The sequence below is a fragment of the Ciconia boyciana genome, chromosome 2, assembly GCF_034638445.1.
Source record: "Ciconia boyciana chromosome 2, ASM3463844v1, whole genome shotgun sequence".
Lineage (NCBI taxonomy): Eukaryota > Metazoa > Chordata > Aves > Ciconiiformes > Ciconiidae > Ciconia > Ciconia boyciana.
The window spans coordinates 124,209,779-124,227,558 of NC_132935.1; the positions used below are offsets into that span (position 1 = coordinate 124,209,779).

General features: G+C 39.9%; 1 protein-coding gene across 4 annotated transcripts in view; it reads right to left on the minus strand.

Annotated features, from left to right (window-relative positions):
* Window positions 1-17,780, minus strand: part of RBMS3 (RNA binding motif single stranded interacting protein 3) — a 722,164-nt gene that overhangs the window by 495,179 nt on the left and 209,205 nt on the right. For all 4 annotated transcript variants that reach the window (XM_072853929.1, XM_072853928.1, XM_072853930.1 and 1 more), the window contains one exon: window positions 5,856-6,029. In XM_072853929.1, the coding sequence (XP_072710030.1) occupies window positions 5,856-6,029 (174 nt within the window). The remainder of the gene's footprint in view (window positions 1-5,855; window positions 6,030-17,780) is intronic.

Genomic DNA, 17,780 nt, shown 5'->3' on the forward strand with positions numbered 1-17,780 from the left:
ACTTGAGCTTTCCCCAGATTAACTAACGGGCTTCTGAAGCTGAGGCTATGACAGTGCTCTGTAAAGTGATCACCATCTTCAGAGGATCAAAATACATCCCTTACACTTTATACACTGTAAGACTGTGACCAAAGTGTCATGTAGCAGACATTTTGCTCAATGGGCCTTCAACAGTGTATGATTCTTTGGACCCATTTCCATTTTTTTTTACCTGTGGCTATTATAATGACAATGGCCAGCAGCACCAAAGAAATACTGGCTGCAGAATGGTAGGGATCAATCTCACATGAAAGGCCCTTGAAGGTAAGAAAGGGTTAATGCTAAGGACGGAGAAAACCGAGATTTCAGAACTTCAAGTGAAATTGAGAGGTTCTTAGAGAGACATTTCCAATTCATGCCTACTGTACTATTTATTTCCTTTCCCATCATTGCTGATTATAAGGATGTGCATGTGTAAAAGGAAGTTTCTTCATCTCTAATCAGAGCAGCTCTATTCCATGAATCCATGATCCACTGTTCGTGACATTACAGAATGAATCAGGCAGGAGGCTCAAGCCAGATCAGAAAGTGACAGCTTCTGTTTAAACAGATATCTTGGAAATTAGTGATGACAGAGGACAGTATTATATTGCATAAGCATTTAACTCTTAGCACTGTCTCATTCTCTAAAAAGAGGTGCAACAGAATTACTCACTGGAAAGATTTTGGTATAAAAAAAATGATAAATTGGAGTGATGATCTGTTCTACTTATATTTCTAGAGAAATAAAGGCCTGTTTTGAATAGGACACCCACACTATATGTATTGAACTCTCCCTGGATTTAAGGAAAGTTGCTTCTTAAAACATTATCTTTGCATTATAGCGTACGGTCACATCATTTATGGTCTATCTTAAGAATTTGGCCTGTATCAGTATATTGCTTCTGTCAGTCTTATTTCTGTGCTGTAGAACTGCTTTTGAGTAGGATATTACACTTACAAGAATGTGTTCCCTAACTAGGTTTACATTTCAGATGACAGGATCACATCAGAAGACTAGAGATTGACATCCAAGACCAGCCCTGCATTGAGAACCTTCCTAGGTCATTCTGCAAGGATTTTTGCCAAAAACTTGATCTGTGCACCTAAATATATATATAAACTAATAATTTAGCCATTAGATATATATATATGTATACATACAAATTAATAATAGTGTCTCACATTCCCAGGTGGTCCCTAAATGTTGTGTTATCTAATCACATAAAAATGGCAGGTTTTCTAATTTTGTAAATGTATACAAAATAAGTTGTTAAAAAAGTCAATCATTGAGAGCTCAGTACAGATGTTAATCCAATTTGTGTGGTAATGATCAAAACAGTCAGTTTACATAAAGCATTACAGCTATGCAATATTGCAGTCCTGCAGTTCTGTCATCAGCAATGAGGGTTACCTACCTGCCACTGGAAATTTTTCCGATGAACTCTGCATAGTCATGCTGACAGTGAGTACGACCTTCCATTAGTGTTGCCCACAGTGACAGCCTTGCTCCTTTTCTGCTTTTCTGTCCAAGGATTGTCAGCAGGAAAGTGTAAAGGGAGCTATAGCTCCTTCTACTGGGTCTTAAGCTTCCTAAGATTAAAGATTTGAGATCCTACTAGGGCTCAGAAAAGTGAGTGAAAGAAGGCCAGTAGCAGCTCATAGAGCTCTGTGTCACTTTTTTCTTTAATTCTGCTTTGCACATTCCCACTAACAGCATAATTTCAGAAGCAATCATGCATTTAAAGAAGCTAGCAGAAAGAAGGCTGGGGACGGACTGTTGGAATGGGGACAGAAGTACTGCTAAGCAAACTGATTGTCTGATCCACATATGACATCTCAGATGTAACAGCTTGTAAACATTATCTGTAGAGCTCCAAATAATAACTTTACAGATTTAACCAATCATGCTTTGAAGGCTGTCACTGATCTAGTGGAGCATGACCAAATCCCGTTAGAGTGCAGAATAGATTCTAGCGGCAAGTCTCACATATGCTGAGTTGCATATCTAGATAAGGAATGCAAAGACATCACATATGCTACAGAGTTGTATGCACATGAAGAAATTAATACATGCAACTAAATTCATCATCCCATGGGCCTACAACAAAGGTTTCAAACCCTGCAGGGTAACTCAGTCTGCAACAGTACTGTGTGCTTCATCAAAGAATATCACATTGACAAATTCCTTCATAAGTAAGGACTGACTTCTGCATAAGTGAGCGTGGCAGCTATCTGTGACTGATACATGAATATTCAAGAAAGACATAAGAGACTCCCTTACAATTTCAGCTGAAATAGTCAAAAGCAGATGAGATCTGTGTTTTGTTTGCCCACTTTACACATGGACTTCTTTAAAATTACAGCACAATCTAAGTCGTCACTTGTTAGAATTAATTCACTGGACAAGATTTCCTCAGATCTGCTGAAATTCTGTCGTCCTTCCAGCAAAATGTGGAGAAAGGGAAATTGAGTCTTTGAGACACTGGAAAAAGCACGGGTAGGAAACCTGCACAGATGTGAAAGTGTTCAAAGGACTGTTCCTATCTTGCCCAGTGGAGATAATCAGAATTACTTTGACTATTTTTTTAACTTCCTTGTGTGAAGAAAGTTCAAGAGAAAAGCATGTTAAATGGCTAAGTGCTTCCTCCTATTTTGAGCACTACATGCTCAAAGTATTTCTCTGGCTGCAAGCCTCTGCATGTGAATGCCAGGGGAATTTCTAGCCCCTAATATCAAAAACAAGTCGTCATATACTTTGTAAGGGCCACCTACCACATTATCACTCATATTAGTGTATACAGATCCTACAGGGTATCCTGCCTCCCGGTACAGCTAGGAGAGCTTAGAATCTTCTTGTTTGTTCAAAACTGCATTGCGCTGTTGACTGTAATGATATGCAGTCTTTTTTTCCCTTAGATAACTCCAAGAGCTGAGAAATTATTCTGTTTAAACAAACTTCCTGTTCTTTTCTTTCCTAGGGTGAAAAGACTGCTTTTAATCAATGATTGTAGCACTATGGAAGAGAGATGCAGAGTGTGGTCTTAGATGAAATAAAATAAAATAAAATAAAAACCCTACCTTTGGCTCAGCCAGATTTCTCAGGACCAGCCAGAGTCATAAGAGTCTCTTAACACTGCACTTTGTATGATATTTTTTCTCTCTTTTAGAAAAAAAATGAATTAGAGGAATTATTTTTTTATTTGTTACATTTGGCCCAATTAACATGAATCTTTTTTGTCTCCTTCAGCTTTTCTCCAAACAGTAGAGAAATCCAAAGCTTTTCTCTTGGCTCTCTCTCCAGGGACTAATATCTTTAAGTACTTCAAGGCCAGATCCAACTCCCTGACATTTGTCTGCCTTGAACTTGCAAAGCGCTCGTAAGTTTGTTAGCCTCCAAAGCGTCAAGAAACTACAATGATCTTTAGACATATTCCATGTGGGAGGTTTTGCAGAAACAGCTTCATACAGCAATAAAATCTACAGCTTGTTCTGGTGAACCTGTGTCAGATGAGGGCAAATAAAATCCTCTGAAGTGTAGTAGATATCCAGTTGAGCATGTTACACTGGGATGATTCACGAATAAAGGAGCTCCTCCATATCCAGCTTTTATTGTTGTAATTTGCCATAGAAGTGTTGGTTTGAGCCCAGATTAAACAAATCTAAGTTAGAAACAGGAACCAGACTAATTCTAACTTTATCATATACACTGCAACAGATATTCAAGCAATATTAAGGCATTGTTTTCTCTTGGAAAACTTGACCCTCATCTGATGCTGCAGGAGGGAGCAGCCGAGTTTGCTGGAGTGCCTTGCCCAGGCCCTGTTTACGGCCTCACCCTCAGAGCATGCAGAAGTAGGGAAGGTATGGAAAAAGTATGCGATCACAGTGGTAGGCACTGCAATGGCAGCTAACCTATTACAGCTTCTTACCACCAGCCTAGGAAATCAGTCTAGTTATCTGCTGAGTAGCACCGCAGCAGAGCTCCTCAGGTGAGCAGGAGCCAAGGAATGTGCCAAGTTTTCTAAACAGTTGAACCCAGGGACACTGAGGGCAGGAGTAGTCGAACAATTTAGTTATTCATCGTGTACTTATCTACTTGGTTTTGGCATTTCTCATCTGCACAAAGGTTTTTATGCAACTCTGGCTATTCTGAAATCTCTACTTAACAGCAATCAGCTAAATAAACTTCCAGATTGAAGTATTGTTTCCAACAACTACATATTAAGGTGCTCAATGAAAACAAATATTGTACATAAAGCAATTCTAGTTGAGGTACCATCAGCTTTAGTCTAAACAAAGGAAAAAGGAATTGTGGAATCAGCCCAAAAAAGACTCCTGTGCCTTGACTGACATTTTAATTCATACGGATACAAAGACATCTCCATTTTTAAACCATCTTACGGGAAGTATACCATTCTTCTTGTATGCTCTTTTGCTTAGTAGAGTGAAAGCTTGACTCACAAGAGAGGGTAGTGTTTATTCTAAATGATCAAAGTTAAGGTGCAGTTAATGACTTGAATACCCACAGTTTAAGTTAAATTAAGCTGTACAGGGACTCCTTTTGAGCCATCATTCTAAATGAGGAAAATATCTGTGCCTTTCCAATGCCCAATACCTTTTTTTCCTTCACAACAGTTTTTATCATTTTCAATGACACTGTAATGGAATTGAGCAAACAGCAGAATCCATAGAGATGTTTAATTCATTCTGAGATCTCACCACCTCAGAAAAGAGATAAGATTTTACAAATTTATTCCCCTCCTTTATTTCAATTACCATGTTAATGCTTGAGACAATTCCTAACCCAAACTTCTAGCCAAAAGTCTGTTGGCAGGTAAGATAGCAGATCTAAATCAAATCACAAAGATCTTGCAATAAGATTGCATAGCACAATTTCCCCTCTGTAGTAAAAGCTGCACTTTCCCCTATTTTCCTACTGAAATTCACAATAGGATGGCAAAACTTCATTACATACACATGATAGGATATTAAGATAGTACGTCCTTTAAGAAGTTCTAACAATATCCAAAGCTAAGTTCAAATCCAGACATTCAAACACAAAGTGTAGAGTGGGAAAAAAGGAAGATTGCTTACACTAACAAGGTCTTCCCCAGTTAATTCCCTCAGAGTCTTTCAAAATCAGAAACTAAAGGAATGAAAGGGCTCTGCTATAAGCAGTCTGCTACACCAATATGACAAAAACCACCATCAGCCTTCAGTTGTGACCCTTTCATGGTTGTCAAATTAAAACACACAACAACAGTGAGCCCCCCGTCCCCATTCTTTTTGGCCACCAGTTCATGCAAATTACAGAAGACCAGTAGTCTTTGCCTAGCAACAAGACTGCATGTTCACTACTGATCACATTAATGATAAAGTAGTGAATATTAACAAATCTAATGATGAGAAGAGATGCCCTCCTTCACTGACTCATCCATACAATTTAAAATCTCTGAAATAGAAAGAATAATTCATTCATCTAACAGACTCACTAGAAACTGAAAAGAAGCCATCAATAATACTGCTTTCCAGCCCACATCCCTGACACCGAAACCCAGGCACACAACAGTAATTTCATGCGAGGAGAAGGATAGCTAAATGTACAAAAATAGATGTATTTTTACTGAGCCATGAAACTTTCACATTTGCTTACGTCTTAGACTCATTCTAATATATTCTAGAGTTACGGTTAGTACACATGAGCTGTCCTGACTGCCGTGGGACACAAAGAGCACTGGCGAAGTGTGCTGAACTGTCAGCCCCTGAGCGCCTCCACCTCCCAGGGAATCATACAGCTCATTCAGGTAACTGCAGAAAAGGTTATAATTACTTACAGCAGGATGTCCAGCACAGTAGGTGTAGCTAGCATGAGACTGGTAGTGCAAGCTTGCTCTTGGAAAGGTGTATGTATTCCAAGCAGGTTGGCTGCTATTCCACTGGGAGCTAAAGCCAGGGCTCATGGTCACTCTGGATTTACTGTTTTGGTACGTTCTCACTGTGGAGCTGGACTATCAAAAAAGAAAGAAATGCAACGTAAAAATAGCTTTTAGGGTAGAATACAAACAATACAGCTACATATCATCATTGTGCATATACATACTGCCACACAGTCTGGAACAAACTTGAATGTTTCCTGTCTGGAACTGGGAAAAGCAAAAAACTGATTCCTTCAAAGATATGTATCAGTGGAACAGCTATGTCACTGTAATGCCCAAAAGAAAGACTGATGACTGTTAGACTTCAGACTGGGATGTAAATCAAATGGGCAATGGATAAGTGATAAATAGAGATAAGGGGATGTTCTGAAAATGTGTAGAGGCTGCAATCCTGCAAGATTAATAGTTGCAACTTCCATAGTTATTTATTACAATGAACTAAATATTGAGATTTATTGAGCTCCTGATCAGCTATGTCCATTTTACAGTAAATGGCAGTTTGGGGCCAATGTTTAGATGTATTTCTTGAAGTCTTGAAATTCCATCTAGTGGCTAGGTAAGGCCAAGCCATCACAAAGCTACCCTTACATTTCAAGTATGTAACCTTCTAAACAGACTATGAAAGTTCATGACTTTTTAAATTACTTAAAATGTAGAAGAAAAAAAAAACAAACTGAAAATATTTTTTTAACGTTAATTCAATAACTTCATCTGAAAGTAACCCAGACTATGGATGTATAATTCACTTTCATTCTTTCTGGCTTTCTCTCATTTTACTTTATTTTAACTGCAGTTTTCTGCTTCTAGTCCTTGTTTTATAAAGAATATTCCTAATAAATGCTTGCACTGATAGGGGTGGTTTATTAGGGCAGAAAAAAAAATCAATTTTCAAAAAGAGTAGAAGATGCATTAGAAGGGGATGCATTTTTAGCAGATATTTAGGTTGGTCTTCAAAGACATGCAAATGTACTTTTTCCTCCATATTCTGTTCTGCATTTGGGTTTTGCTTGCTTTCTTTTTATTGGCAAAGGTGTTCTCAATATCCCATGCAAATTTACACCAACTAATTGTAATTGTTATAAACCTGAAACTGTTCTTTTTAAAGCATTAAATTCACAGTGACCTTAGTAATACAGTGAAAGCTTGAGAAATAGGAACACAAATAATATTTCTTAGAAATGCTTATAAATGTCCCTGTTAGTAAATTGATGCTATCAATTTCAAAAGCTATATTCAAGAATGACGCTTCATTTATTTTTACCCTCCTTTCAAAGACAACTTTTATACGCAATATATGTAGCATTAACCAAATATCAATATGGGCTACCATCGAACAAGGTGTTTCACATGGTCCAAGACCATCCTTACCCCAAAGTGCTTACAAGATAAATGAGAAGGTCAGGGAAAGGATGAAAGAGCAGAGTCTGATGCAGGAGCAGAGAAAACAGCTTCGTAAACATGACTTTCAGTTTCATTTCAATGCTTCAGCTCAGTTTCATTGGGAGAGGATTAATGAAATGGAAGGAAAAGGGAATGGAGAGAAGACATACAAAAAGGTTTCAAGGACACATTCCAGCTATAAAAATATATATCCTGTATAATCTTTCCAATTTTTAATACTGTGTTTAGATGAGCTGGTTGTGGAAACTACAGGCCACGCTGGCATCGGCTGAACGTGGCCTCTTTATTTCATTTAATTTTCAAAAGTTTAAGTACACAAAGTTTGCCTCGGTTATCAATTGCTGTATAAACTTTAAGTTCAAGAAAAGGCCAAACGACTTCCTGCATGTGTTTATTTCCTGCGCCGCCGATTAGGAAGCCTGAAAAGAGCAGTTTCCGCTCACCAGTTCTCAATATCTCAACAGATTTGCCTCCCGCCCCCACCCCTAAGCGAAGGATTCCTGCGGTGGGATTTCTAAAGATTTAACTTACGACTAGCTGAACACAAAGCGTATGAATGAACACTAAAACCCACACTAAACTCTCATTAGTCACTGTGTGTGACAAGTGGTTACTTTGTTCTTACAAAAGGCTTTAGGGAAAAAAAAAAATCTGCCCCTACAGTTAAAGGGGCTTATTTGAAATAAATCTTTTTGTATGAATTTAAATAATGACAAATCAAAGGAAAGAGGCTATGGCTACAGCTAGAAAAAAACTGAAGGGATTTAATGGGTTTTTTTCTTTTTTGCCCTTTTTTTTTCCCCTTCCCCTTTTACCCTCTTTCCCCAAGGAGCAGAAACTGCATTTTCTTTCCTTTGACGTATTACTTATCTTGTAGATCGCTCCTCAAAGACAAATCTCTCTTTCTGGGCCCTGGTAGACTTGCTTCTACATGAGAGATGAAGGCTAGGTTTTGTTTCGGACAGATCAAGGAGGTTTTTAGCCATAATGTACTTATCCGTGTACACTTCTCCCCTTTATAAACATCAGGTATTCAAGTGTGCCTGCTTATTAACTCCTCTTGAGGAGTTCATCCCCGGCCAAATATTCTGTGAATATTGAGCTGCTGTATCCTAACAATAGCTTCGCTCCTTCCTATTATTTCTGCTGAGTCTCAATTGTATGGACCAGTGGAAAAATATCTGCAGCTGATGGGATGTGAAGATGCATTGTCAGCTGTGATAATTGTTAACTGATTATTTTCACTATGGCAGCGAACTCCACTACAGTAAGGAGAGACGTGCCATTAGCACTATACAGACATGCACAATACCTGTTCCTGTATTAGAGAACAGGAGCAAAAATAAGCCTGTTTTTTAAACAGCCTGCCTCAGATGCTGAACAACCTTCTGCCTGTTGACTGAGTTTTGTTTCGCGCTTGTGTGCTACACAAAACACCTTCCCGAATCTGCCACTGTGCTGGAGGCACGCTTCAGCCCTGGCGCTAAATCCAGCCACAGAGATGAGCCCCTCTGCCCCGCTTCTGCTCCTACACCCAGCTCCCACCTCACGGGGGACACAGGAGAAATGGTGAGCCATTTAGGCTGGCAAGGATGCGTGGGTGTCCTACCCGTGCAAGTCACTTGGGACGCAGAGGTGGGAAGTGAGACCCCACGTACCCTGCTCCCCCTCGGGGCGGCCGGGCAGCCGTGGGAGGAAGGTCCCTGTGAGGAGAGCCCTCTGCTCTGAACGGCTTTGTAGGGGGGCTACTATTTCTGACCCAATAAAAGCTTTTCTCTTTCTGCTGGCTCACCTCCAGAAAAAAAAAAAACAAAAAACAACAAAAACCCGAAATTCAATACACAAAGACACTCCCAGGATAATTGGCTTTGAAATCTTGAAGCTATCCAGGTTGTCAGCCAGAGGAGACATCTGCACTGCCAGCCACCAAGTCCTGGGACAGCCTGGGCACCTCGCTCTAACCTAGGTTGGCTGGGGAGCTAAGACATGACATCAGGGACCCCAAAAGTCGATGTGTTGAACTCAAGGTGTCCTCTGAACAAAACGCTGCACATCTCTGCAGCCTTCCCAGTTCAGTGCAGAGGTGGCTGTGGGAAAGACACTGGGCCAACTGGTGGAGCTGGGAGGGAAAAACGGTGCACTGGGGGCAGGTGCCCAGGTGCTGGCAGCGTGGGGTGCAAGGCGGCCTCTGTGAGGAGAGGCCAGGGCTGCCCCATGCCAGACACAGGCAGTTCCAGTCGGCTCTGGCCAACCCATCGCAGGGCACAGCTGAGCCCCTCAGCCAAGGTGGTGGTGCCTCTGGGAACACGTATTTAAGAAAGGGCAAAACGCTGCCTGGGAGTGAGGAAAAACGTGAGAAACATCACTGTGAGCACCCAGGGGAGAGCAGGAGGAGGGTGAGGAGGCTCCCCTGCAGCTCCTGGAGAGCCCACCTGGAGCAGGTACTCCGGGACAGGATCCGTGGAGGATCCCATGCTGGAGGACATGGATATGTCCTGAAGGAACTGTGACCCACGCTGGAGCAGGGGAAAAGCGTGAGGAGCAGGAGAGAGGAGCTGTTATTCCCCATCCTCCTGTCCCACCCCTGGTAGGGGTGGGGAGCAAGCACAGGGTCAGGAATGGAGGAGTGAAGGTGAGTCTGGGAAAAAGCGGGGGAGGAGAGGTATTGTCTTAATTTGTCCTTGCTTCTCACTATCCAACCTTATTTTAATTGGCAATAAATTAATTTTCCCCAAGTTGAGTCTGGTTTTGCCTGTGATGGTAATTTCTAAGTGATCTCCCTGTCTTTATCTTGACCCACGAGCTTTTCCATAGTATTTTCTGCCCCTGTTTTGTTGAGGAGGGGAAGTGAAAGAGCAGCTGGGTGGGTGTCTGGCAGCCAGCAAAGGTCAACCCACCACAAACTGGCAGGTCTTGTGGCACCCAAGCTTTTATTCAGGATCTGAAGTGCATTTATTTCCCCCTAACTCTATTGATTACACCAATAAAAGGTATCACCTCTTCCCATAACCCTGTCTTATTTATGTCTCTTAGGTTGTCAATGGTGGACCACTGCTGCCACTCCTGGGACAACTTGATCAGCTTTTCTCAGAAAACTTCTGCAGAAAATTATCAGATTACAACAAAAAAGAACTGTTGCCCTCCTTGCTATGCTTTGCCAGAAACAACAAATATTACAAAGCGAGGGGAGAATTTTCTTTTCCTTGAATAAGTCACTCCAGTACCTTTATAACCTAACAGCCTGATGCAATCTAAAATTGAGATCAGTAAAATTTAAATGTCTAAGCATATTTTAAAATATGACTCTTTTTTTTCTGTGCCTTAATTTCTCTGGCTTATAAATATGGATAATCTTATTTTAAAACTTCTAGACTAACCTTTTCCTGATGTTTGTAACAGTTTTGAACATTTTTGGACATAAGCATGAGTGAAGTGCAAAGTACTGTTAGTATTATTACTATTTTTTGACCTTAACTGCTTTCAGTTCTTAGTTCTTTTAATAGCTGGTGTGTGAAGTCTAACAGTGGAAAAAATAGAACATAGTATTTATGGAGCCCTTTTTATCTTCAAAACACTGTGCAAATGTTAAATGGTGGCAAAATTTTTGACTGGCGCAACATTTCCAACTTCTAAAGCAGTTTATAGTAGATGTAAGAACTAGCAGCCACTCCTTCCTACTTGTATGTGAATAAAGCACACCATTTGACTAGGACATTAAGCAACATAAATAGTTCTGACGTAGACTTAGTCTCCATGTAATCACACCTGTACTCTCCATTCTTTTGCAATACAGCGTCATCATGCAGTAAACTAACAGGAAAAATATGTGTTAATTCTGAAATTCTACATCATGTCAAATGCAAGACTGACTACATCTATCAGATACCCTTCTGCCAACTATTCCAAAATGCTGTGATTATTATTGGCTTTGGCACTCCAAAAGAAGAGAGAGGCTCAAATATTCTGCTCTATGTTACCTCTCTACTCGCACTGACTTTAAAAAAAAAAAAAAAAAAAAAAGACAAGTGGGATTAAAGAGGTGTAAATAACATCTGAATTCAGCCTCCCACTACCTCATCTTTTAAAAGCAACTTCACAGAGCTATGATGTCATTTTCTTAGCCCACACAATTTGAGCTGTCTCCAGTCCCTTGGATTTTGATTACAGAATGGTTCTGTCTTCAGCTGCATCTTCTGGGGTTTTTTTGTGAAAGGAATTGTGTTTGAAAGGGTGTCCACCCTCTTCCCCCTATCCTTTCAAGGGATGTGACATCCCTTATTTTGGATGTCAAAATGATTACAGGAGTTGGGAAAGGCCAAGTAGAGAAATTGCCATTCTGAAGATACTGCTTGCAGGAACTCTATATGCCTGTATTTGGATCAGACCATGATGCAAAGCACAGTCCTGTGCTCTTAAAAGTTTGGATGCTTTACAAAATACTACCGTTCCCATAGAAATCAAAGTTTTCCTATAACCTGGAAAAGTCAGAAATGAAAATAGCTGCCCTGGAACATTATTGCATGAGCTAAAATGATGCATTTGTTTTCTTGCACAGAGAAAATGTGAAACTGGCAAACCAAATCTGAAGTTAGTTCATCACAAAATCCACCTGAGAGACCTTAAAGATTGTGGTAATTCTGAAATTGAAGAGTGAGGGTGTTTTTTTCTTTTTGGGTTGTTATGAAAACTAAACATGGAAGATACGGCAGATTATTTTTTTTAATAGCAGGAAAGAGGAATTTTGTGCTGCTACTTTTCCCAACATAATCTTTTGCTATAGCTTGCAAATCTTTTACAGTCTAGGACCAGATTCCATCTGTTTCAGTAAGAACTGAGCTCTTACTATTTGGCCACTGCAGATTTCGAGTTTATCAAGTTTGTCTCATAACTTCTATGAAAAAATTTCAGGGACATGACCAAATTTAAGAGAAACATTGTTTTTCCAGACATAGGATTGAAACTCAATATGCTGTACCTGGAAAAACAGGATAAAATAAGAGAAACGGCATTCCACTGAAACCACAGAGAAATGATGAGGCTATATTTCATATCTCGGCATACATGTAAGGCTATAGCTCATCCCGTGGATCCAAGAGCACTGAGCACTAGCCCACATCATGCCAAAACCCAGGGTGTGCAGCCCATCTGCTCCCTTCCGGTAGGTGGGAGAGGAATGCTCTCCGTGGACTACCTGTGCTCAGCAGGCTTCCCGCAAACAGGATGAAGGACACAACCAGCACAGCTGAATCTCGTAGAGCTGGGGCCCAACAGGAATGCAAAGTTGAGAGACTTTTTAGGATAGGTCCCAAATTATCTAAATAACTCTTGAGGAGTGTGTTCTAGAAAAAGAGTCTGCCACTCATTGTTATTTTTCCCCAGAGTTATGCCTTGAAAACAAAGTATATATGGTTTTCACACTTTTCTGGTTAGAATTGCTGTCATTTCCAGTGACTCAACACTGCAATTCATGTTGTACTTTTAACTGCTACTTGAATCCTAAGAGCATTTTTTTTCTGGGCTAAGTATGAAACATTGCTCTTGTAGTCACAGGGAGTGAGCCGGGGAGCTGAAAAATGAAGGCCTTCATGGTTTGAGGAAGAGGCCATGAAGAGCCTGGTTTCCTGCCATCTTATCCTCCACGTCAGTGCCAAGGGGCAAAGAATTAGTGACAAGAGACAGGCCAGTGACAGTTCAGAGTAAAGCCTTAAAGTCTCTTGGCAAACTGTATGGAAGACCTGGGTGTAATCAAGAGTTGCTGTTACCTAATGGTTCTCTAGGCAAGAGACCACTGGGTTTCAGTCAACTTCTGTACACATGCACCTCCTGAAAAGCATTACCACCACCAGTATCTCAGCAGGCAAGCTCAGTGCAAAGACCAAGTAAAAGTCACAATAAATGCTCCTGTGCTTTAAACTGGTTTCTCCAGAATAAGAAAAGGAAAAGAAATAAGAGAAACTTGCATTGGTTTTGTTACCTATGTTGTACCCAGCTGTAGGGAATGGGGACACCCGTGCTCCTGGACTGCTCATTTGTATGTCTTCCTTCCACAGAAGGAAAAGTGAAGGGAGACTTTCCAAGGATATTTTTTTGTTTCTTTATCTTTGTTAGGTTATTTGTAAAAAGTAAATTGGGATTAAAAGGTATGTTGTTAGATGGTATTCTTATTGGTCTAGTTTAAACCTTTAATTTAGTTTTGAACTCAGTGAATATCTTGACTCCAAGTCCCCTCCTCCTCCCTCCTCCTTCACTTTGAAAGGAGTAAGGGCATGGAAAACGTCAACGTTTCCTCTATTCAGAATATTATTTAGTGAATCTATTGTGAGAAATTTAAGTCATAACAACCTCAGAAGGACACTGAATACGACCCTGTAACAGTAGGTCATAATTTGAAAATAAAGCACACTGGCATCTGTTAAATTTACTCCAGCCTTTTTTACAACACCAAGGTTACAATTTAAAGTAGTGAAGCATTATGTTAACCCAAGATGAGCATGATCTGAGTGTTTCCAGTAAATTCTGGCAAGATAGCACTGGTTAAGACCCGCCACAGATGACCTGCAAGTGCTACATAGTTGTGATTTCTAAAGAAGTCACCCATATGAAATAGTCACTCAATCCAATACTCCTATGAATGCACATACAGCTCATCCGTACAGAGTGACTGGAGAAAAGGATGTTCTTCCACCAGGAGCTGGAGAGCACACAAGTCACAGAGGTAAAGAACTTGAAGGGGAGGATTTGTGCCAGATAAGAAAGTCTAATGGTGAACATTAATCTTAAGGAAAGTTGTTGATTACATACAAAACATATCATATTAAGTCTCTGATCTTGGCAGATCTCCAGAGTGGTATTTTTACAGGGTCTAAGAATTCCTCTCTCGCCACTCTTGAAGTCTGTTCTGCAAACTACACAGCAGTACTTGGGACTTGCAGCATTCCCTTGGTAAAATACAGGACACAAAGGGATGCTGCAAAAACTGAAAAAAAATTTAACATGTGATAAGTGCGTTTCCTAGGATCACATTCACCGGTACAGAGGGCTCTTGTAGTATTTTGGCTGTAAATCGACAAACCACTTTTACCTACACCTTATTTTTTTATGTGGACCTATGTACTGCTGACTGAAACACAAGTTCAGGAGCTTTACTGATTAATGACTGGTTTTAGCATTTACTTGTCTGCTAAACTGGGACTTTTTACAGACAGCTAACATCTTTTGTGAAACTCATTATTTTTTGATAGTTCAGGGAGAAAAATAATTATTTCATTAACACTTGAATTCCTTCCCCTTTTACAGTACCCAAAGGTATGTTTCACTATGTTCTGCAGTATCTTAATGTTTTTTCTGATGTATCTGTTTACTACATATATATTGAATTACTCCCTGAACAATAAATCAACCACTGTCTTGGATACAAAATGCTTTTCCTCACACTAGATCTGCAATGTACAACCTTTTTTAGACAATCCCAAGAGTAACAGCTGGCTGACAATTTAAGCAAGTCTGCAACATTAACCAGTGAGTGCAACCCAGACTCACATACCGGGGAAGAGGGATGCTTATGAACAACCAAAAAATGTCCATGGCACAACATCACTTCTACAGTTCTACCAAATGAGAAAAAGTCAGATTTCTTTCCTCAGCTGCAGTAGGCAAAGCATTGATTCCAGCATCACATGCATATTACAAGTCTTTGCATCCACAAAAAGATAAGTCTTTGCTTACTTTACCAAATGCAATGCGGTTACGACATTAATTTGGCCACTGGGAAGAATTCTATAAATCCTGCAAAGCTACCCAATGTACCGCTCTACAGCTAACTCCTGTGGATGGACCTGCATGCTTTTGTAAACCTCACTGTGGGATTAGGACATTTATCAAAGATATGATTTCTTTCCCACAATGTTATATCTATTGTATACCAGGGGTTCTGCAGGTGCATGATTTATCCATCCTGTCATTAGCTACAATACCCTGCAAACAGTTCTTATTTTGTGCTGGAGAAACAAATACTCCTCCCATAAATTGTTTTACTGCTGATTGGGGAACAGGTTCCTGCTCCCTTGACAATAAAACAGCTTCCTTTCTCTGACCACGGAGTTATAATTTCCAGCATAACAATCTGAAGCTCAGCACCATTTCTTATAGAATTAAGTAATATAAGGAAAATTATAGCTTACTTTTTTCAATATCATGCCTGAACTCTTGTTATCTGTTAAGTGCCAACATGTCTGATCGCTCAAGGGACATTACAGACAACACAGCCCCTAAAGATCCAGCTGAGGGAACACAGGAGGAGGAAGCAAATGTCAAATAAATTGAACTGACAAAATTCTCTTTTAAAATGAAAACAAAAACTCAATATGAATTTTGTTACTGGGATCAGGATTCGCCAAAGGTTTCAGTTTGGCTGAAAATGTTCAACAAACGTTTTAAAAAGCAAGGAAGCAAACTGGATATCCAGGAAATCCAGAAATGAAACGCGATTTCTTACTCAGTGAAATCATACTCAGACAAGCCTTTCACTCAAATTAAATATTCATAGAACCACATATATTGTATATGACACATTTGAATGTGAAAAGGCTAATATCCTCTGGCTTTTCCAGTACTCAACTAATCCATTAGAAATGTAATAGTCAGACTAACCATTCTATGACTTCAGTAGGAGGTATGAAAAATAAAAGAGAAAGCAGAATGAACTACAAAGAGAAGAAGAAAATAAGAAGTAAGATGTATCCAAGACCAGCTCTCAGGGTACTCAAAATCAATTTCAACTGCCCCAGATATCTGTTGAGTATCAAATACAGAACAGAGGAATATGCATACAGGGCTGCAGAGTTGCCTAGAAAAGCTGCTTTTTCTTCCCTTAAGCTTTGGGCACTCATGCTGGAGAAGAGAGAGATCATTGGTTTATTAAAAGGGATGAGCAAATTATGACTGTGAAGTTGACTATAAGCTATTTGAATTCAGTGTAGCAAAGACTGGTTTTCCAGGATACATCCATACAAGGTTACAGATTTCCTTAAAAAATAAGTAAATCTCAATGAAAAATGGCATTAAAATTCCAAATATAAAAGACAACAGAAATACCTAAGAGACAGCATGTTAAGGCACAAAAGCTTATGGGGTTCTGTTTTGTTTTGTTTTTATTCCCCTGGTTGGTGGGGGGGGGGAAGGCAATGAAAGGTTATTAAAATCCAAATGATTCTGCAGACTATTGACAATCCTGTAGTCTGAACTAGTGGGAAGGAGACATAGGCATCAACAAACAAAAATAGTATTAAGTCAATGAAAAACTTAGTGAATACCTTAAATGAAGGAATAAAGCAGCACGAGGTAACACATGCTGAAGGTTTGACCATGCAAAGCTTCTCTGGCCTTGGTCAACACAGCATTTAAAATAATGGGACTACTCATGACCTTAAAGTAGACTGTGAGTATAAGCAAACAGATCCCTGACAAAGCTTTGTAGAAACTACTCCTTAGGTTAAACACAGTTCTCTCCTGCATATTTGTCTACTGCACATAAAGTGCTATCATGTGGCCAGATCATAAAAGAAAACTTCCCTCTAGATAATGTCAATCAAATGTTCCTGAATATATAAAACCACTTTTACTTTCAAGTATCGATGTGAATGCAAATAAGCCACCTTCCCCTCATAGTACCTTTCCTTCAAAATATAAACCACTCCTTTTATTCTTATCAGCTAATGATCAAGAGTTTTATGAGCTGACTTGCATTTTGGCCATGCCACAAGTGTTTCAGATTGGCATTTTATACTCTTCGAATTGGTAAATAAACCAAAATAACAAGAACAAAACTCCAATAACTTACATTTTAGCAAGGTTGCTGCAGTAGGGAAAACTCACACAGGTCTGAAAATACCTTCAGCTTTTGTGAAATTACACTGCTGAGAAAAAATAACCCCAACACATTACACATTGAGGGGCTCAAAGTGGACAGCAGAGATCTTTTGAATCCTGTTGGAGGGTGCTCAAATAAGAGAAGTCCTCACCCCTCGAGAGAGGAAATCCAGCTGAGGCTCCTCAGAGCCTGGCATGTGGAGCTGCACTTCTTTGCTTAGGAAATACTGACAGCTAGGGGAATAACTCCGTGCAGCTCAGCCTAAGGGATTTTTCTGCCCCAGCGCCCAATGGTATGAAGAAGATTCAGATCCTTCCTATCAAACTTCAACATCATAAACTTGACAGGCAAAAGAAGGGGAAAAAATGAAGGAAAGCTCTGCTTTTGTGTTTCTCCCTGCTGTAATCAGAGCCCCCTTTCCTATCCCCAAATGTTTGTTAAAATGTTAAAATCTAGATTTTAAAATGGAAGTACAGCAGTCATGTCCAGGCTGCAAGAACCAGATGAGAGATGAGGAACAGACACTGAGGACAAGAGAGAAGACGACCAGAAAC